At 44.3% G+C, this 20,607-nt stretch overlaps 1 protein-coding gene across 1 annotated transcript in view; it reads right to left on the reverse strand.

The window, feature by feature from the left end:
* LOC124775269 (homeobox protein unc-4) overlaps nucleotides 1-18,800 on the reverse strand; it is a gene marked incomplete at its 5' end in the record, with an annotated part of 59,798 nt that extends 40,998 nt beyond the window's left edge. The window contains 2 exons of the mRNA XM_047250106.1: nucleotides 11,701-11,978; nucleotides 18,645-18,800. Of these exons, the coding sequence (XP_047106062.1) occupies nucleotides 11,701-11,978; nucleotides 18,645-18,800 (434 nt within the window). The remainder of the gene's footprint in view (nucleotides 1-11,700; nucleotides 11,979-18,644) is intronic.
* Between the last annotated feature and the right edge of the window lie 1,807 nt (nucleotides 18,801-20,607).

Consider the following 20,607-nt stretch of genomic DNA (forward strand, 5'->3'; position numbering starts at 1 on the left):
CCTCAGATTTAGTTATAAGTTGCCACAGTGGATAGGCCTTGAAAAACTGAACACAGATCAATCGAGAAAACAGGAAGCAGTTGTGTGGAACTGTGAAAAAAATTAGAAAAATATAGAAACTGAGTAGTCCATGCGCAAGATAGGCAACATCAAGGAAAATGTGAGCTCAGGAGCGCCGTGGTCCCGTGGTTAGCGTGAGTAGCTGCAGAACGAGAGGTCCTTGGTTCAAGTCTTCCCTCGACTGAAAGTTCTACTTTCTTCATTTTCCCAAAGTTATGATCTGTCCGTACGTTCACTGACGTCTCTGTTCACTGCAATAAGTTTAGTGTCTGTGTTTTGCGAGCGCACCGCAAAACCGTAGACGAAAGGACGTGCCTCTCCAATGGGAACCGAAAACATTTGATCGCAAGGTCATAGGTCAACCGATTCCTCCACAGGGAAACACGTCTGATATATTGTATACGACACTGGTGACGGCATGTGCGTCACATGTCAGGAATATGTTGTCGACCCATTTAACTTGTACACTTGGCGAATGGGTGAAGAGATTCTTCTACCTTGCCCGATGTAGGTTTTCTTTTGGATGTGATAGTCAATCCCAATAAAGTGATGAAAACATAAGAGTTTGTCACACAAACTGCAACAAATGAATGCAGCAGTTTAACAGTCGCACAGTTTTCCCTGTGCTCTGTCAAAACATATGTTTTTAACATTTTCAAATTTTTCCGTATGTAGACCGTCAAATCGTGCATATGTCCAAGCAAATCTGAACATGTCCTGGAATTTTGGAGAGCGAAGTTAATTATATAAAAAATTAAACTTTTCACTCCAGGGAAGACTAGAACCAAGCACCCCTCGTTTCACAACCGCTCACGATAACCACGGGGTCACGGCTCTCATAAGCTCAGAACTTCCTAGATGTTGCACATCTTGCACACGGACTACTCAGTTTGTATATTTTGCTTATTTTTTTTCACAGTTCCACACAACTTCTTCCTGTTTTCTCGATTGATCTGTGTTCAGATTTTCAAGGCGTATCCACTGTGCCAACTTATAACTAAATCTGGTGGGGGTGCGATGGGGAGTTTCCCTTGTTAGAACTACCTAAACCTAACTAACCTAAGGAAATCACACACATCCATGCCCGAGGCAGGATTCGAACCTGCGACCGTAGCAGCAGCGCGGTTTCGGACTGAAGGGCCTAGAACCGCTCGGTCACAGCGGCCGGCTCTACATATGACGATAATTCTCCATCCAAGATAACGTGTTGTGTCCTCCATAGCAAAAAGTCCTCAATCCAATCGCAGATTTCACTTGAAACCCCATATGATTGTACTTTTGATAATAAGCATAGGTGCCGTGCCGAGTCAAATGGTTCTAGGAAATCAAGAAACACTGCATCTATTCTTGGTCCAAAGCTTTCAGTATGTCATGTGAGAAAAGTATAATCGATATTTTCGAAATCCATACTGGTTGGCGCTGAGGAGGCCATTCTGTTCAAGATATTATGTCGCGAGTGGCACCCTAGCAGAGGTATTATGGACCAGGCAACTAGTGGTGCCACTTTTTAAAAACAGCTCACATTTCATTGGAAAATATTCAGTTGAGAGAATGATGACGTATAAAGAGCTACTTCTCCTCACTCTTCTTTTAGTCCGCCCCCGGTAGCTGAGTGGTCAGCGCGACAGAATGTCAATCCTAAGGGCCCGTACTTGATTCCCGGCTGGCTCGGCGATTTTCTCTGCTCAGGGACTGGGTGTAGTGTTGTCCTAATCATCATCATTTCATCCCCACTGACGCGCAAGTCGCCGAAGTGGCGTCAAATCGAAGGATTTGCACCCGGCGAACGGTCTACCCGACGGGGGGTCCAGTCACACGACTCTTCTTTTAAAAATGAAAAGCCGAAACAGTAGGAAAATGAGAAAACATCCAATTTATTGGGTTGGTTCGTAAGTTCGTAGAGTATTTCCATAAGTTTCATAAACACAACAGATACACATAACAGACGCTTTAGTCATCCGTAAAATATTTTCCTTCACTATTTACAACAGTGTGTCAGTGCTGGGGTAACTTTTCGATAACGAGACAGCAGAAATCACGAGGTTTTGGGGCGAAGAACTCATCGAGCAATCTCGGAATGCATTTTCATCCGGAAACGAAATTCCTTGAAGACTGTTAGGTTGTGAGCGGAAAAGGTGAATGACGTGGATGCGGAATGTCTTCTCAACCAAACCCGTGTATAATGTTTTTGTCAGTCTCGCAGAATGCGGGTGGGCGTTATCGTGGAGTTGCATCACTTGCCTGAGTCGTCCTGGTCGTTGTTCTTATTTTTCGTCTGCAGCTATTGACAATAAATGTCAGGAGTGATGGCTGCACAATCTCATCAGTGCCTACATCTATGAACTGGCTTCTGTAGAATACTGTGAAAGCGATGTTATGTCTGTAACCATCAACTACCAACTCAGTTGGTCAACTATAATCGTATACAGCATCCCTTCAGTGGCCTACATCTATGAAATGGCTTCCATAGAATATACTATATCAATGAATTATATCTGTACCTATATCTATATTTTTATTTGTATCTATACCTTTATCTATGAACTGTCTTCCATTGAATACTGTAAAGGCGATGTTGTGTTTGCAGCCATCAAATATCAACTCAGTTGGTGAACTCCAGTCGTATACATGTGTCTGCAGCCATCAACTACCAACACAGTTGGTGAACTATAAACGTAGGCAGAATCCCTGCAGTGGCCTCTATCTATGATCTTGCTTCCACTGGATACTGTAAAGGCGATGTTGTGTCTGTAGCCGTCAACTACCAAATCAGTTGGGAACTGTACTCGTATACTCAATCCTATCAGTGGCCTACCTCTATGAAATGGCTTCTGCAGAATACTGTAAAAGCAATTTTGTGTGTCCAACCATCAACTACCAACTCATTTGGTGAACTGTAATCGTATACAGGATCCTTTCTGTGGCCTACATCTACGAACTGACCTCCACTGAAACAGTAAACGCAATGTTTGCAAGCTTCAATTACCAACTCAGTTTTTGGATTCTAATCGTATTCATGATCCCATCAGTGGCCTATATCTGTGAACTGGCTTCTGTAGAATACTGTAAAGGCGATGTTATATCAGCAACCATCAACTGCCAACTCAGTTAGTGAACTGTAATCATATACACGACCTCATCAGTGTCCTACGCATATGTATTGGCTTCCACTAAATACCGTAAAGCTGATATAGTGTCTCCAACCATCAACTACCAACTCAGTTGGTGAACTCTTATCGTATATACGATCCCATCAATGGCCTATACCTGTGAACTGACTTCCACAGAATACTAAGAAAGCAGTGTTGTGTCTGCAACCACCAACTAGCAACTCTATTGTCTAGACAGAATCGTATACAGGATCCCATTAGTGGTCTCCATCTGCGAACTGGGTTCCACTGCATACTTTAAAAGTGATGTATCTGTAGCCTTCAAATACCAAATCAGTTGGTGAATTCCAATCGTTTACATGATCCCATTAGTGCCCTATATCGATGATCTCGCTTCCACTGAATACTGTAGATGCGATGTTGTGTCTGCAACTAGGTCACAAATATAGGCCATTGACTGGATCGTGAACATGATTGGAATTCAGCTCTCAAGTCAGTTAAGGCCTGAAGATAATGTGCTGAGTCGCCGAAACCAGTTGTAATATAATAATACAACATCAAAACGACGGCTGTATGTTTTTAATGTTATTACGAGATTCGTCTTTTTCTTCCGCTGTCATGAAGCCATACATGACACACACAAAAAAATAATGCTTGACCGTTGAGTAAGTGTAGTGCATGCAACCTCTATGACAGAACTGTTGCTTTTTGTAAGTACTCCGTCGATGAAAAGAGTGTGTTTCGCTCGCCTGCCCCAGGCCATTATCTACGTGATGGTTCCAATTTAAGTTGTTCATAACTGTAATCCCTATTGATTTAGTTCAGTCGACAACCTTTAAATTTGTGTGATATATGGTGTAACCTAAATATAAAGGAGTATTTTAATATTCATGTCGGAAACCTGACATATTCACTGCTTAGTTTCAAACGCCACTTTCATGTCATGTTTAACACATTTTCTAATTCATTTAGATCTTCTGAGGACTTTATTAAACGGTAAGCGACAGCATCATTTGCGAACAATCTAAGACGGCTGTTCAGATTGTATCCTAAGTCGTTTATATACACTGCTTGATAAAAAACTTGAAGCACCCACAAGACATGAATCGAAGCGAAAGGATTATATGGCGTTGATGGCCGTGAGTCCCCACCTGGGGAAATTTGGTCGCCGAGTTGCAGTTCTTTACAGTTGACTTACAAAGGGTGATTTCAGTATCGGTGATGATGAAATGATGGTAAGTACAACGCAATATCCAGTCCCCGAACAGAGAAAATCTCTGCCCTAGACATGACTCGAATCCGGGCCCATTGCGTGGTTCACACACACTGACCACTCAATCAAGGAGATGGACTACAATACATGATGGGATGTCAATGTAACTTCATACACTTACGCATTATCGGAGAGTATATAAATTACTAGAGTCGCAGTTCCCTGTAACAAGTAGTATGTCCAATATACTACATTAGTATTGTTTATGTTTAGTGTTGCAGCCAGCGTAAGATATTGAGCGTAAGATATTGAGTGATCGCCGGCCGCTGTAGCCGAGGGGTTCTAGGCGCTTCAGTCCGGAACCGCGCTGCTGCAACGGTTGCAGGTTAGAATCCTGCCTCGGGCGTGGATGTGTGTGATGTCCTTAGGTTTGTTAGGTTTAAGTAGTTCTACGTCTAGGGGACTGATGACCTCAGGTGTTATGTTCCATAGTGCTTAAAGCCGTAAGAACCATATTGAGTGATCACTACTAAGAACACGGAAATGCCACAAATGCATGTAAGACAGCGTCAGAACCAGACAGAATTTGAAAGGGACCGCATTTTTGGGTCTCCATTTGGCCGGCTGGTCGAATAGTGCAATACCCAGATTTGTGGGGCATTATGACGTGACAGTGGCCCAACTGTTGGACTGCATGGGAACCTGAGGGCAGGCATACTAGTCGCCAAGATTCCACTGTGTCCTGTCCGGAAGGAGTATTAGCATGTAGTGCAGCAAGTCCATGAATGACAGCGAGTTGTCTCCAAGTAATCGAATATAACCATCATCAGTCAGTGATCGGTTCAAGTGGACCATGCAAACACAGTCCACATCATTATGGAGACACCACCAGCTTGTACAGTGCCTTGTTGACAACTTGGGTCCACGGCTTCGTGGAGTCAGTGTCACACTCGAACCTTACCATCACCTCTTACTAACTGGAATCGGGACTCATCTGACCAGGCTACGATTTTCCAATCGTCTAGGGTCCAACCGATATGGAGAAGCAAGATGCTGCAGGCGATGTCTGCTGTTAACAAAGACACTCGCGTCGGTCGTCTGCTGCCATAGCCCATGAAAGCCAGATTTGGCCATACTGTCCCAACGGATACGCTCCGATTATTTGACGCATTGTTACTCTTCTTTTAGCACTGACAACTCTACGCAGACTCCGCTGGTCTCGATCGTTAAGTGTCTGTGGTGCGAAATAATGCATGAAATTTGTTTTTCTCGGCACAATCTTGACACTGTGGACCTCGGAATATTGAATTCCCTAACGGTTTCCGAAATGGAATGTCGCATGTGTTGCGGCGTAAACTCTAGCGCCGGAACGTCAGTCGGGAACGATAGCGCAAAGAGGGCTGTGATAAGACGTTAACCAAGAGCACGCTGACCGACCCCTCTCTAGGACAACAACGTGACGGCAGCGACCTCTACGCGGAGTGGACATAAGCGCCGCGCAGACTGGTCGCGGCCCAGTTCTACAGCAGCGAGTTCAAGAAGAGCATCAAGACTAGTCATTTCGCTTCTAGTATGTAGCATTGTCTATACTGAAGGGATATCTTATTTTGTCTGTCGGCCTTTGCTTGCGACACATCTCTTTAACACAAAGTATTTTCTTTTGTAAAAGATTCATTAATACGATTTACTTGAATTGTTGTCCAGCGATCCGAGAAAGCAGGTTTCCTAGGCACCCCATATTTGACGAGCAGGCAGGATTCAACAACATGTGTCCAGCTCCATCTATCATTTCGCATTCAGAGCCTATTAATTTCCGTCTTGCGGCCACGTCGGCAACCATTTCACATGACTCACCTGAATACAAATGACAGCTTCGTCAATGGTTCAAATGGCTGTGAGCACTATCGGATTTGACTTCTGAGGTCATCAGTCCCCTAGAACTTAGAACTACTTAAACCTAACTAACCTAAGGACATCACACACATCCATGCCCGAGGCAGGATTCGAACCTGCGACCGTAGCGGTCGCGCAGTTCCAGACTGTAGCGCCTAGAACCGCTCGGCCACTCCGGCGGGCAGCTTCGTCAATGCACTGCCCTTTTATGTCTAATGCACGTGATACTACCACTAACTGTATACATGTATATCGCTATCCCATGACATTAGTCACCTCATTGTAGTGTGGGGAGCCATCGGGTATAACTCCACGTCATGGCTGGTAGTGACTGGAGACGGACATATTGCATCCTCGTGTGTTCTCTCATCCGACATGATCGAGGAGCCATTGTTCAACAGGACAATGCTCGTCCACATATGGCACATTTCTCTATGAACTGTCCGTGTGATGCCTGTGGCCAGAGAGATCCCCAGATCTGAACCAAGTTCCCAAAGTAATCAGTGTGTGCATCCAGGCCAGAGTGGGCGATAAGTGGGCACATAATACGAAAGTCTTTCGAAATTTGACACGAACTGCAACCTTAATCATTTAAAACCTGCCAATTGTGTGTACCTGGACGAAGTTGCATTGACATTCGACCTTATCTTCTGAGTGTTTCGGTTTTTGTCAGTCGTATATGGAGAAATGTGGATGTAATGTAACGGACGATGATCTTTGTCCGTGTGAGCAGTGTTTTAAAAATGAGCATGGTTTTACTTCTCACTCATTGATTGACGTAAAGACACGGAGGTATTCTTCAGCAAGCCGAAGTTTCCGACCACTCAGTTGGCATCACTACTTACTTGCAGATTTTTTCCAATAAGTGGCTGACAGAGAGGGTATATTGGATCAAAATAAAAAAATCGTTCTCATTGTTAGTTCTCTCGCTTCAATAGTCCATGGCAGAGAGTTGTTCTTGTATCTTCGTCCAAAGACTGATTTGACGCAGCTCTCCATACTACTCTATCCTGTGCAAGCCTCTTCATCTCCGAGTAACTATTGCAACCCATATCCCTCTTAATCTGCTTAGTGTATTCATCTCTTGGTCTTCCTCTACGATTTTCACCCTCCACGCTTCCCTCCAGTACGAAATTGGTGATCCCTTGATGCCTCAGAACGTCTCCTACCAAACGATCCCTTCTTCTAGTCAAGTTGTGCCACAAATTCCTCTTCTCCCCAATTCCATTCACTACCTCATGGCAGACAGTATACCTTTGATATTACTTTGATGGAGTCTACGATGTCCATATTCTGCAAACCACTGTAAAGCGCACGACTGAGGGCACTTATCATTATACCATCAACTAAGGCTGTTTTACACCTCATTAATGGCGAAACCAAGTTTTGGATCTGCGCTAAGACCCACTGCGCATTAGCAGAGTGTGGCCGCTTATGTAGCTGTCTAAATTACAGTTTCCGCTTGTTCCAACTTCGGCGACACGAAACTAGTAGCTGCGCGTGGCAGGGAGCAATGTGTTCTGCCAGTAGCCTGTTAACGAAGTTAAATATAAAGTAAGAAATGGGGGAAATTATTCAGTTCTTGGACATCTACATTGTGCACAAGTGTTTGTGCGATTTCAATTATGTGAACTACATAAACAAATAGCGATGTACTGCTGCATTTGAGGCCGTCCTAAGCGACCTGAACACGCATTGATTGACGATATCTGAACTGCAGAGCGAAATTCATAACATTGGAAACACAAACGCAAATAAATTACGAAAAATACAAGCAAGTAAAACATCCGACTGTGAAACAGACAACATCTACAAAAATCCTGTGGTTCCTGTTGGTGAGTTCTTTTACGCTGCGCAGGAAAAGCTACACAAACTTGGTAACGTGAATTATTTATTCAGTATTCATCCACGGAACGTCCCACCAATGCATCACATTCGCGAAATGTAGTAATGGCATCACAAACATTTGGAACAAATCTGTCAATTATTGATTCTGGAACAAGAAATAAATCCTGTACAGTCGAAACGCAATGTGATCTGTAGTTTCAGTTCGGGCTGCAGTACTACAAGCGTAATAGTATGTTCCCTCCTTGTTACATAAACTGTTTTCGTCAAATTCCCGGATAGCTTAAAGAACTTCTTGGGTCTGCCACAATAATTTATTCCTGCAAGGTCTCTCAGCATTTCAACTAATGTCTGTTTTTGATCTAATCGCGAGTCAAACCTCGTTTTTTTATTTCTTTTGTTATGCAGCGATTTGATGCACGCAAGTGTTAAGGTCGCGACTACTGCTGCAGCTGCCAAAACCTTCATGTCAGAGGCGACTCTGGCGCACACAAAACAACTTCATGTGTACATTGGTGTCGCCCTCCCTACTGCCACATGTGAAAGGGTTTCGCGAAATTTGTTTCCCGAAACGATTTCGCAACCTGAATGTCTACCTGTAAATGTATTTATGGTTTCATTCTGTACCATTGGGATATGGATCGCGGGAAGAATGACTATTTAAATGAATGTTTATTATTTTCGTAATTAATCTATGGTCGAAATGAATTTATTGTCAGTGGGATAAATTAAAATGCGAAAATTTAAAGTAACGTCAATAATTTACATATTTATTAATTTACTGTTTTATTTACAATAGTTGTAAAATACACAGGTAATAATAAACTCTCTAATACAACATTTAAAACATAGTACCAACAGAACCATTTTCAATTTTCTCATAATATGATATGCATAGCTGCTAATGCATTGCACTAACCGCCAGTATGAAGTCCATGAAATGTCTATTATATAGTCAATATGCGATAAACATTCATCACTGAATACGATCGTCAAAAGATCTATCATTTCTATTTTCATTTTCTTTTATCATGTACTTCACGCTGTCACCTTTACCCATTTGCGCTGTTGTCATCAATATATATTTTAACTATGTTCTTACAGTGATAAGTATGTCAATTTTCTGATTTCACGAATGAACTGGATCTACCTTTCGTGACAAGAAATGCATAACCATTGCTGCTAAGTCACACTTACCATCGTCTGATTGCTCACATACGATCAAACAAACTACAGTTTGGCGATGGTGGACATTTTCTTTATTTGCCAGTAATACTTTGCAATGTTGAAACATTCGTGATTGATAACATTAGCATGCAGTTGTACTAAGTTTTATTTTCCAATAAAATTAAAATGCGCATCTCTTTTACTGGAAGAAAAAATGTAATACATCTGTATGCGGATGTTAGCAACCGTGAATAACATGTAGAACAGTTGTGGCTGTTCTATCAAGTGGAATATGTTAAAACAACATTCATCAGTAACTCTGCTATGAAGACTTTTTAGAGGATGAATCTCGCTTGGTAAGGGAAACTTTGTGGATAATGTCATATAATACAGGTCCTTTTTTTATGGACTACGAACTTTTGTCATGATCTTCATCAGTCGCCCGCTATTTCTCTAAGTAGATATCGACCACCCCAATCCGAACGTTAAGGCAAATAAATCAATAGCTAATTAGTTGACGACAATTCTGGAAGTTCTGTTTTTCATCACTAGTTGCTAATCGCCTTTAGTTGACGATGATGCTGAAAATTCTGTTTTCCATTATTAGTTACTAATCGCATATAAAACATACAATGAATGTAAATTATTGATATTCTTAATAGGAATGTACGCAATTGTCTCACACGATTTTCGTTTCTACCACGTAAGTAAACTGAAATTTTAGTGACATTATCCCTCGTGAAATTGTCTCAAGTTTCGAGAAATTTTTCCAACTCAGATGTAATCACAATTTGATCAGCATCAGTTATAAAACCAATCAGTGATTAAGGGGAAAACGAACTATTAGACAATGATAGCGTATCTCTAACACATCTCGCGGCCGGTGCCGGCTTTTTTAGGGTGTATCCCTGAAGGAAATCGGTGAAGTTAAGTAACATTTGCTAAAGACGTTTTCTGGATGCTCTGAGAGGAAGAAGGTCGTTCATAGAAGGGTAATTAGATGATAAGGATCTTTCTCGTTTGGATGGATCATTGATTGGCATGAACCATTCTTACAAGAATGTTGGAAGGATGTGGGTTACAAGTCACTGATGAGAATTTTCTTTGCATCTGATGTAATACTGATTGTTTCATTCTTCCTAACAGTTATCGTCTGACTGTTTTTATTGTACTTATCATAAAAGAGAAACATTTGTCACCGTCATTATACGTAAATAGCTGTACCTTCCCTCAAAACATTTCGCATTTATTCGATCTATAGAGAAAATCTTCTGTAGGGTCATTTGTGTGGCAGTCGGCACTAGCGGGCCTCGATTCATCTCCTTTAATGGATGCGTCCAGAAACTGAACAGCGTCAGGAAGACACATGGTGTCTTCTTGTACGCTGGGAGGATATGTGTGCCATTACTTTCACTCAGTTACCTCTGTAACAATCAAAATCCCGGAAAACTGGTCTGCTACTGTTAGCGGAAAGAGGAATCTATCTCAAACACCGGTTAAATCAATTATTTTTTCAGTGATTCTGGTACATGCTTCGTCATAAAATAGGAATTAATTCGTGCATTGAGCTTCTTCTGGATGATCATGTACTACACGGAAAGTTCCGTAGATCCAAACCTAGCATCTCTGGAAAAATCTGGCTTACAGCTAGTGTCTGATGCAGCTGCAGTGAGCTGATCTCGTGCCGTACTCCGATTCACTTAATTAAGCACGTGGTATGGACATAAAACGATGGTACTCGTGCTCAGTGTGGCATCTGTTTGCTACTCTACGTACCCCCTGGAATTGGTGTGAAGTTGCTCTGCTCCTGCAACATCTCGTCTATGGTAGACCGCGTATTTTATATGACAGTGACCGACGACACCAGTCCCACAATTGGGACCTACCGTAACGGTGAGCTAATTTGCTACGAACTCGTTAGTGACGATGGAAAGCAAGAATGGGCGGCTTTTTTTTCGCCGCCATAGCTACTTGTGAAACAGACTACGAATCACTCATTATTCACCGTACGGCAACTGTTTCTAGCGGTGGTTTAACAACTGCGACAGCAGGTGAGTGTAAGGTCACTTGAGCGTCATCGAGGACGACACAGTCTGTCTCCTGTGGTCCACGTCGTGCGACAGCAGACTCTCGATACTGAAGGGGTTGGACCGGCGTGGGGGCGGCGCGGAGACCTGCTGGCCGACGTCCGTGGGCGGGGGTGGCGGGGGTGGAGGCGGCGGCTGCGGAGGCGGCGTAGGCGATACTCGGCCGCAGTTGGAGCTGGCCTCGTCGTCCGAGACGATGTTGATATCCTCCTCGTCGTCGTTGGGCTGGGACAGGCTCCGGTCTTCCGGAGGGTCGGCTGCCGGGGGCGGCGACGGCGGCGGCTGCTGCTGCTGCAGGGGCGGCGGCGGCGGCGGCTGGGTCTGCTGGTGGGCGGGCGCGTGGGCGCGGTGCTTGGCCTCCCACTGGCGGCGCAGCGTGTCCAGGTCGACGGCGACGCCCTTGGCGGCCAGCTTGCGCTGCTGGCGCTCCAGCGACTTGAGCAGCTTCTTCTCGCGCCGCTCGCGCTCCTTGCGCCGCAGCTCCTCCTCCGGGATGGGCTCCCCGCTGCACGTCTGCGGGTGCGCGTTGTGCGCCGGCCGGCCCGGGCCCTTCTTCGTGTGCTCCTTCTTGCGCCACTTGGCGCGCCGGTTCTGGAACCACACCTGCAACATCGCGTCCCCACTGTCAGAGGTGACCAGTTCTCTCGACAGCTACCATTCTCAATAACCTTATGACAATTCTGTCGCAACACGACACCTTGTTCCGACCCTCCAGAAAGCCCAGCGACCTCAACAAATCCCCCTCGACCAGTTTACCTCTTGGTGTAACCAATGGCTCCCAAAACTGAAGGAAAGACTGTAGATCGAGCCACCTGTTGTTTCCATTCTCATGACTTCCTCCTAACCATTTACGACCATGCCAGCCTTTTTTCTGTTTTTGGGTCATCATTCCTCTGGAAGGTTTGATGCAGCGTGCCACGACCTCTCTGCTATGCCAACTTCATCTTAGAGTAGCGCTTACACGCAAGCTTCTCTATCGTTTGTTGGATATGTTCCAGTCTCTGTCACGACCCGCTTTAGCCACTGGATCAATGACGAGGGCTGGTGTGCCACCCAGCCTTGATGTTTTTAGGCACCTTCCTGTGTCCGGCTAACTGAATACTGGACTGGGACCCATGCTCCGTCTCAGTTACAAAACTTGAAATTTTTTCGGAAATGTTCTCGCACTTTCACATGGATGAACTCTAGATGAAGACACATGAAATATACAGACTCCATTCCAGGGAACAAGGAGTGGGGACAGGAAGGACATTCATCCACCATCTACTATTAACACTGTCAAACCCACAGCAACATGATGACCTCGTGAAAATACGGGAAAGGCGAGGTAACAAGAGAAGGTTCCAGTCTCCGTCCTCTTACAGTACCGGGTGGTTGTACTTAAAGTGCAACTATTCACGGAGGTCCAATGTGAGGCCGCAGTTATCGTATGGCAGCGAATCTTGGTAGCTATGCCAAATGCGTTAATGTGGAACCGATTTACACTGGAATAAAGTACTTCCAAGTTTGGCCACCAGGTATAACATTGGCGCTGTACAGCGTCTCGTCGCCTTCTCTGGTGCTCATGCTGAACTAAATGTGGCAGCGGCCCATGTCCCGTTCCTAAGCCATTACATGAGGAAACATTTCTATACGTCCTCTCGCATTCACAGTGCCAGATATGCACCTGGTGGCCATATTGGAACTATTTTTTGCAGCTGTAATCGTTTCCACATTAACTTAATAGCATATCTACCATGTCCCGCTGCCGTATGATAACTACAGCTCACACTGAAAGTCTATGGGTATCTGCACATGAATTATAAACGCCCAGTACAACTAAACACCTTAATAACCTTATCACAGTTCCGTCACAACACAACTCCCCCTTCCCATCCTCCAGAAATCATAACGATCCCTTCAGAACCCCCTTAATTAATTTGCCTCCTGGTCTACCAATGGCTCCCCAAAACGAACCTTCCCAAAAGTCAAGAAATGACTGTAGGATGAACCCCCTGCTGGCTCTATTCCCATACATCTACCTAACCAATTATGACCATCCCATCTGTTCTTCTTTTCTTGTCATCATTCTTCTGACTGTTTTGACACGACTTGTCACCATTTCTCTCCTGTGCTAACCTCTTCATCACTGAGTAGCGCTCACAGCCGAAGTTCTCTATAAGTTTCTCTAAATATTCAAGTCTCTGTCATGCCCCACCCAAATAGCACAACAAGGGCAAATTTGCTTGCCAATCTGGATATGCTTTGTCGGTGTTTTCCCACATCTGATAGCTGAATATTTGGCTGGTACCCACGTCCCGCCTGAGTTACAGGATTAAAAAACATTTCTATAATGTTATCACACTTTCACACGGCATACACTAGACGCAGGCAGTCGAAGTATATATATTCTGCCACAGGGCGAGAGCGATGGTGGCTGGGAGGGTACCGAGCCACCCTCTAACACTAACATTGCCAAATCCAGAGTAACAAGCCGACCTCAAGAGAATAATGGGTATGGCCAGGAAAGCAGATTCTAATCTGTGTCTTCCACAACTGTTTTACCCCCACCCCTCCCCCCCCTCCCTCCCCTGTAGTACCATCGAACTTATTCCCTGATGACTAAACGCAACTCCTTACAACTTGTCCCATCGTTCTGTGTTTTCCAAGCATTTCTTTTCATTGCCGTTACGTGAAGAACATTCTCGTATCTTACCTTATTAGTCTACCTGATTTTCATAATTGTTCTCTAACTCCATATTTCAAATTTTTCGATTCTCTTCTGGTTTCCTCACAATCCATGATTCGCTTCGATACTTGCCTGTGTCTCAGAATCTTCTTCCACAAATTAAGAGTAATTTTTGATACTGCTAGACTTATTTCGGCCACCAATGTCCTCTTTGCCTTGTACCAGTCTGCTTATTACATCATCTTTGCTTCCAAGCAGTGGAATTCATTCACCTTGTCTATTTCGCAGTCCCCAGTTTGATGTTAATTTTCTCAATAGCGCCATTTCTGATAATCCATATTATTTTTGTCTTTAGAAATTTTTTATGGAGGTGATGTTGTACAGATGTAATGAATGTTAAGAACTATATAACACAATACACAGCTGTAACGGTATATTTTATCAGAGACGACCGATTTCAGTCTATGCACTTGCATAATTGATGACTCTTACGCCAATTGCGCAAATGCATAGCTGAGATAGTTTTTGGACCATTGATAGTCTGAGTCTAGACCAACATCGACCATCTCTAATTAAATATGCCGTTTCAGCTGTGTATTGCATATTGCAGTTCTTAACTCCTGTCTTCCTTCATTTTTTCCTCACTTGCATCGAGGATACCAATAACACAGTGAATCTTATCACTGACCATCAACTTCGATCCTACTCCTGAACCATTTTTATTTCCGCCATTCTTTCTTCGATTTACAGACTGAATAGTAGGGTAGAAAGGCTGCATCCCCTCCAACATCCTTTTAAATATGAGATATTCAATCTTGTTCTTTCATGCAAACATCCCATCCGACGAAGCAACGAACAAAAATACACTATGTGATCAAAAGTATCCAGACACCCCAAAAACATACGTTTTTCATATTAGGTGCATTGTGCTGCCAGGTCCTTTATATTAGGGACCTCAGTAGTCATTAGACACATGAGAGAGCAGAATGGGGCTCTCCGCGGAACTCACGGACTTCGAACCAGGCCAGGTCATTGCGTGTCAAATGGTTCAAAGGGCTCTGAGCACTATGGGACTTAACATCGGAGGTCATCAGTCCCCTAGGACTTAGAACTACTTAAACCTAACTAATCTAAGGACATCACACACATCCACGCCCGAGGCAGGATTCGAACCTGCGGTCGCGCGGTTCCGGACTGAGGCTCCTAGAACCGCTCGGCCACCGCGGCTGGCGATTGGGTGTCACTTGTGTCATATGTGTGCTCGCGAGATTTCCGCACTCCTAAACTTCCCTAGGTCCACTGATTCCGATGTGATAGTGAAGTGGAAACGTACGGCACAAAAGCGTACAGGCCGACCTCGTCTGTCGAGTGACAGAGACACGGGAATTCCAAACTGCATCAGGATCCACTGCAAGTAGTATGACAGTTAGGCGGGAGGCGAAAAAACTTGGATTTCATGGTCGAGCGGCTGCTCATAAGCCACACATCACGCCGGTAAATGCCAAACGACGCCTCACTTGTCGTAAGGAGCGTAAACATTGGACGATTGAACAGTGGAAAAACGTTGGGTGTAGTGACGAATCACGGTACATAATGTGGCAGGTTGTGGGTATGGCGAGTGCCCGGTGAACGTAATCTGCCGCCAGTGTGTCTAGTGTCAAAAGTAAAATTCGGAGACGGTGGTGTTATGGTGTGGTCGTGTTTTTCAGGAGGGGGGGGGGGGGGGGGGGAGGGGGGCTTGTTGCACCCGTTGTTGTTTTGGGTGGCACTATCACAGCACAGGCCTCCATTGATGTTTTAAGCACCTTCTTGTTTCCTACTGTTGAATAGCAATTCGGGGATGGTAATTGCATCTTTCAACACGATCGAGCACCTGTTCATAATGCACGACCCGTCGTGGTGTGGTTACACGACAATGACATCCCTGTAATGGACTGTCCAGCACAGGGTCCTGAGTTGAATCCTATAGAGCACCTTTGCGTTGTTTTGGAAGTGTGCCAGACCTCACCGACCGACATCGATACCTCTCCTCAGTGCAGCACTCCGTCAAGAATGGGCTGCCATTCCCCAAGAAACCTTCCAGCACCACGTATGCCTGCGAGAGTGGAAGCTGTCATCAAGGCTAAGGGTGGGTCAACACCATATTGCCGGCCGCGGTGGTCTAGCGGTTCTAGGCGCGCAGTCCGGAACCGCGCGACTGCTACGGTCGCAGGTTCGAATCCTGCCTCGGGCATGGATGTGTGTGATGTCCTTAGGTTAGTTAGCTTTAAGTAGTTCTAAATTCTAGGGGACTGATGACCACAGTAGTTAAGTCCCATAGTGCTCAGAGCCATTTGAACCATTTTTTTGAACACCATATTGAATTCCAGAATTACCGATGGAGGGCACCACGAACTTGTAAGTCATTTTCAGCCAGGTATCCGGATACTTTTAATCACATAGTGTATCTCGACTAATTCTTGACCAGCAGTTAACGAGAATAGATTCACGCTATCCCTGCAACAGAATAGATGACAAATGAGTAAAACTACTAAAGGGTTGAACGTAGGAAATGCACCCCTCTAGTATCCTCCGTTTTCTTGTGCCTTCGTCTGACATCGTCGCAGGATCGGCATGATTATTAACTACTACAACGTCTGACAAGTATGAAAATAATAAATTAATACTAATTAAGTATACTTGGGAAATATTCAATTAAACATAATACAGTAAATTTAATATTTTAGAAGCACTTCTTAAAATACAAAATTAGAATGTTTTAATTGAAAATTAGATAAAAATTTGTGAAAGCTGCACAGGAACCAGAATGGGGAAATTAAGATAATGAACCATTCTTTGCAAATGAACATACCATGCGGTCTGGGGTACCGAATGATGAGCCAAAAGATTAAGACCATCTGCGTAATAGCTTGTTTGTCCGTCTTTGGAGCGAAATACATCACTGATTCTGCGTATCAGGGATCCGACAGTTTGTTGGTAGGTTTGTGGAGGTATCTGCCATTAGACGTCGACGCACAGCTCACGTACTTCGCGTAAATAACGGGCCTCTGATTATGCGTACGCGGTGATGGCGCCCGATACTGACCCAGATGGGTTCCATAGTACTTACATCAGGCGTATCTGGTCCCCGAGACATCAACGTGAGTTCACTATAATGCTCCTCAAAGCGCTGTAGCATGGTTCTGACTCCGAGACACGGACAGTTACACTGCTGGGAGATGACACCTCCATCGGGGAAGACATCAAGAATGAAGGCATGGCTGGTTGGTTGGTTGGTTTGGGGAAGGAGACCAGACAGCGTGGTCATCGGTCTCATCGGATTAGGGAAGGATGGGGAAGGAAGTCGGCCGTGCCCTTTCAGAGGAACCATCCCGGCATTTGCCTGGAGTGATTTAGGGAAATCACGGAAAACCTAAATCAGGATGGCCGGACGCGGGATTGAACCGTCGTCCTTCCGAATGCGAGTCCAGTGTCTAACCACTGAGCTGAAGGCATGCAGGTGGTTCGCAGCTGTCAGCGTATCTTTGATTAGCACCATTAGCCCCATGCAAGCGAAGGAGAATGTCTGCCACAGCATAATACGCCTCCCACCAGCCTGCGTCCACGGCGCGCTGCACGTTTCGGACCGCTATTCACCTCGATGACGCCGTTAGTGGAGACGACCATCGACCTATTGTAGCAAAATATGATTTGCCCGACGAACCGACACGTTTGCATTGAATCTCGATGGTCCCGTGCCCCCTGCAGTCGTACCTGGCGATGTCGTTGGCTCACCATGTGAACACGTAGAGGTGGTCTGCTGCGGAGCTCGTTGTTCAACAGTGTACGACGACTGGTGTGCTCCGAAACATTTATGCATGCACCAGCCTCTTCGGCAGAGATGTCACAGCCCACTTTACAGAGCTTACAAGATTCCAAACCCCACACGTTCTGTAAAGAGTCGTGTACGTCCAGCCATTTAGCGCCTGGTAGTAGTTTCGCTGTCTTTCTAACTCCTTCTGTAGATGCTCATTTCAGTAGCAAGTGAACATTCGACCAGCTTTGCAGTTTCCCCACACACCCGTTGACAGGCTCTAAGTTATAATAAGTTCCCCTTTGTGAAAGTTGCCTATCTCAATGTATATCCCCATTTCCAGCTCATATCTTCGCTAGGGCGATCCCCTGTCCGTTTCTGCTCCGCTTATACACTTTTGCTACCGAGTCATGTACCAGCAACGCTATCAGGCGGTATCCAACGTCGCAGGGTGCGTGATCATAAAGTTTCGGCTTATCAGTGTATACCCTGTACGAGGCGTGGTAACAACACCACACACGACCACACTAATGCACTGTGCTGGCCATTCTACCCGTCACAGAGAATTGCATCTCTCGTCAGTTATATACCCATCGATGTTGTGTAGGAATACGAATTCTTGTGGACATCCAACCACGAGGTATGGGTGATTCATACCTTTGATTAGGGAGTTAAATAATACAATTTTAGCCCGTACCATACACATTTGTCTGTATGTAAGTTCCATATTTATATTAGGAGGCCCTTATTTTTAGTTCTTCGGTAGTTCACGAAGACTAGCGTTTGCAGTAACAGGACAGGGACTTACGGCGACGCGCGACTCCTTGAGGTCGAGGCGCATGGCGAGCGCCTCCCGCATGAAGACATCCGGGTAGTGGGAGGCGAGGAAGGCCCTCTCCAGCTCCTCCAGCTGCCAGCTGTTGAAGTTGGTGCGCGACCGCCGCCGCTTGCTGCCGCCGCCGCCCCCGCTGCCATCGTCAGCCGCGTCTCCGCCGCTGGAGCTGCCGCCTGCCAACAGGTGCACCAGTCCGTTCCCAAATGTGCCACGTGTCGCGAGGGCCATTCCATAAATCACTCACAAGTTGGCAACACTGACAACAGGTTAATAGTACGAAAACGTGCTGTAGAAGCTCACATATATTATCTTGGCACATACGCAAGATCACTTTCTCTTGCTGAGCGCTGAGTGACGCCTCTTCCTCTTTCCGAACACTCCAAGCAGTATAGATAAGTGAGTGCAGAAATGATTACCTAAAATGAAAAAATTATGAGCGGAAAAACAGTTTCTTTTTCATGGAACTCCGCAAAGAGGCAAGGAACGGTTTTTCCTACAAACAAACTATAGCTCCGCTAGAAAAATGTTAAAGCAGAAAGTTTTAGGGGTTAAAGTGAGTTATCGATTGCTTTTTCATAACTATCGTTTGCTTTGTCAGATTTCGAGATGTATCTAAAAAACCGTTAAAAATTGGGCATTGGATAACTCGTCAGCGCTCACGTTCCCTCACTTGCTATTTATTGTAAATATAGCCAGCAGTATGTCAAAAACAGTAGTTCCTGAAAAATTAAAAAAATGTTAATAATTTTTCGAGATTTATCGATTTTTTATGGCACTCTAGATATTTCGCTAGACTATTTCAGTGGATGGCTCTACAGTAGTGGTTTTAAGTTTATTTTCTTGTTAAATAGTTGTGCTACCACGCTATTAAATAACTTTTACAGTTTTATTTATACTAAGAATCAAAAAAGACTTGCAAAAACTTGCACTTTCGTTGAGTGTGTTATTTTTATTTACTGTCTCAATTATTATTGTGTGGAAATAGCTCTTAAGCAAAGACGTTGCTGACTTTTTTCAAGAAATTAAATTATTTTATAAATTCGTAAAAAAGACAGAAATTTCTTTCATTAAAAATTATTTTCATGTACAAAAATTGAGACAGTTACTAGAAACGCACCCAACAAAAGCGAAAGTTTTTCGAGTCATTTTTTGATCTTAACAATTAATAAATTCGTAAAAATTATTAAATAGTGTGAAAGCACATCTCTTTGCGAAGAAAATAAGCCTACAGTCGCTACTGTAGAGCTATCCTCAGGGGAACTCTAGACAATTATCGAGATCTCCTGTTTTCAAAACATCGATATATGTCGAAAAATTATTAATTTTTTTAATTTTTAAAGAAGTGCTGTTTTGGCTTACCGCGAATTGTACTACTGTTACTATAACAGCAAATAGGAGAACGTGAATAGTAACAAGCTTCAACTGTTCTTTCGATATTTTTTTCGATCTCAACTACGGTTTTCTTATTTAGGAAAACAACTTTTTGCAACTTGGCGGATTTTTTTGGCCATTTTCGCCATCTTTGTTAGAATTTTATGGAAAAGGAACTCCATCAAAAATTTAATTTCCTATAGATTCATATTTTTTGTTTCCAGGTAATAAGTGACCCTCACAGAATGCTCGGACTGCAAGTGACGGCCCTCACTATCGCCCCCTGAGCTGTGTGGTTTGTCTGTTAGAAGCGTCCGTCTCATTACTTTATGCACTGATTTTCTTATTGAGTTCTGTAGTTCAAGGGTACTGATATGTTGAGTAATTTGCTCTACTTGTATAATTTGTTAATACGACCGGTCACAGATTCGCTAGCAGAATTCAGTATGATATCCCTCAAGAGGTCACCAACAACTCTGTCGTTCAATGCCAAGCCGAATAACTGCTTGCTTAAGGGCCAGAGGTGGACCAATACGTTACTGACTTGTTCAATTTGTGAACCTCT

This window comes from Schistocerca piceifrons, chromosome 2, assembly GCF_021461385.2.
Source record: "Schistocerca piceifrons isolate TAMUIC-IGC-003096 chromosome 2, iqSchPice1.1, whole genome shotgun sequence".
NCBI lineage: Eukaryota > Metazoa > Arthropoda > Insecta > Orthoptera > Acrididae > Schistocerca > Schistocerca piceifrons.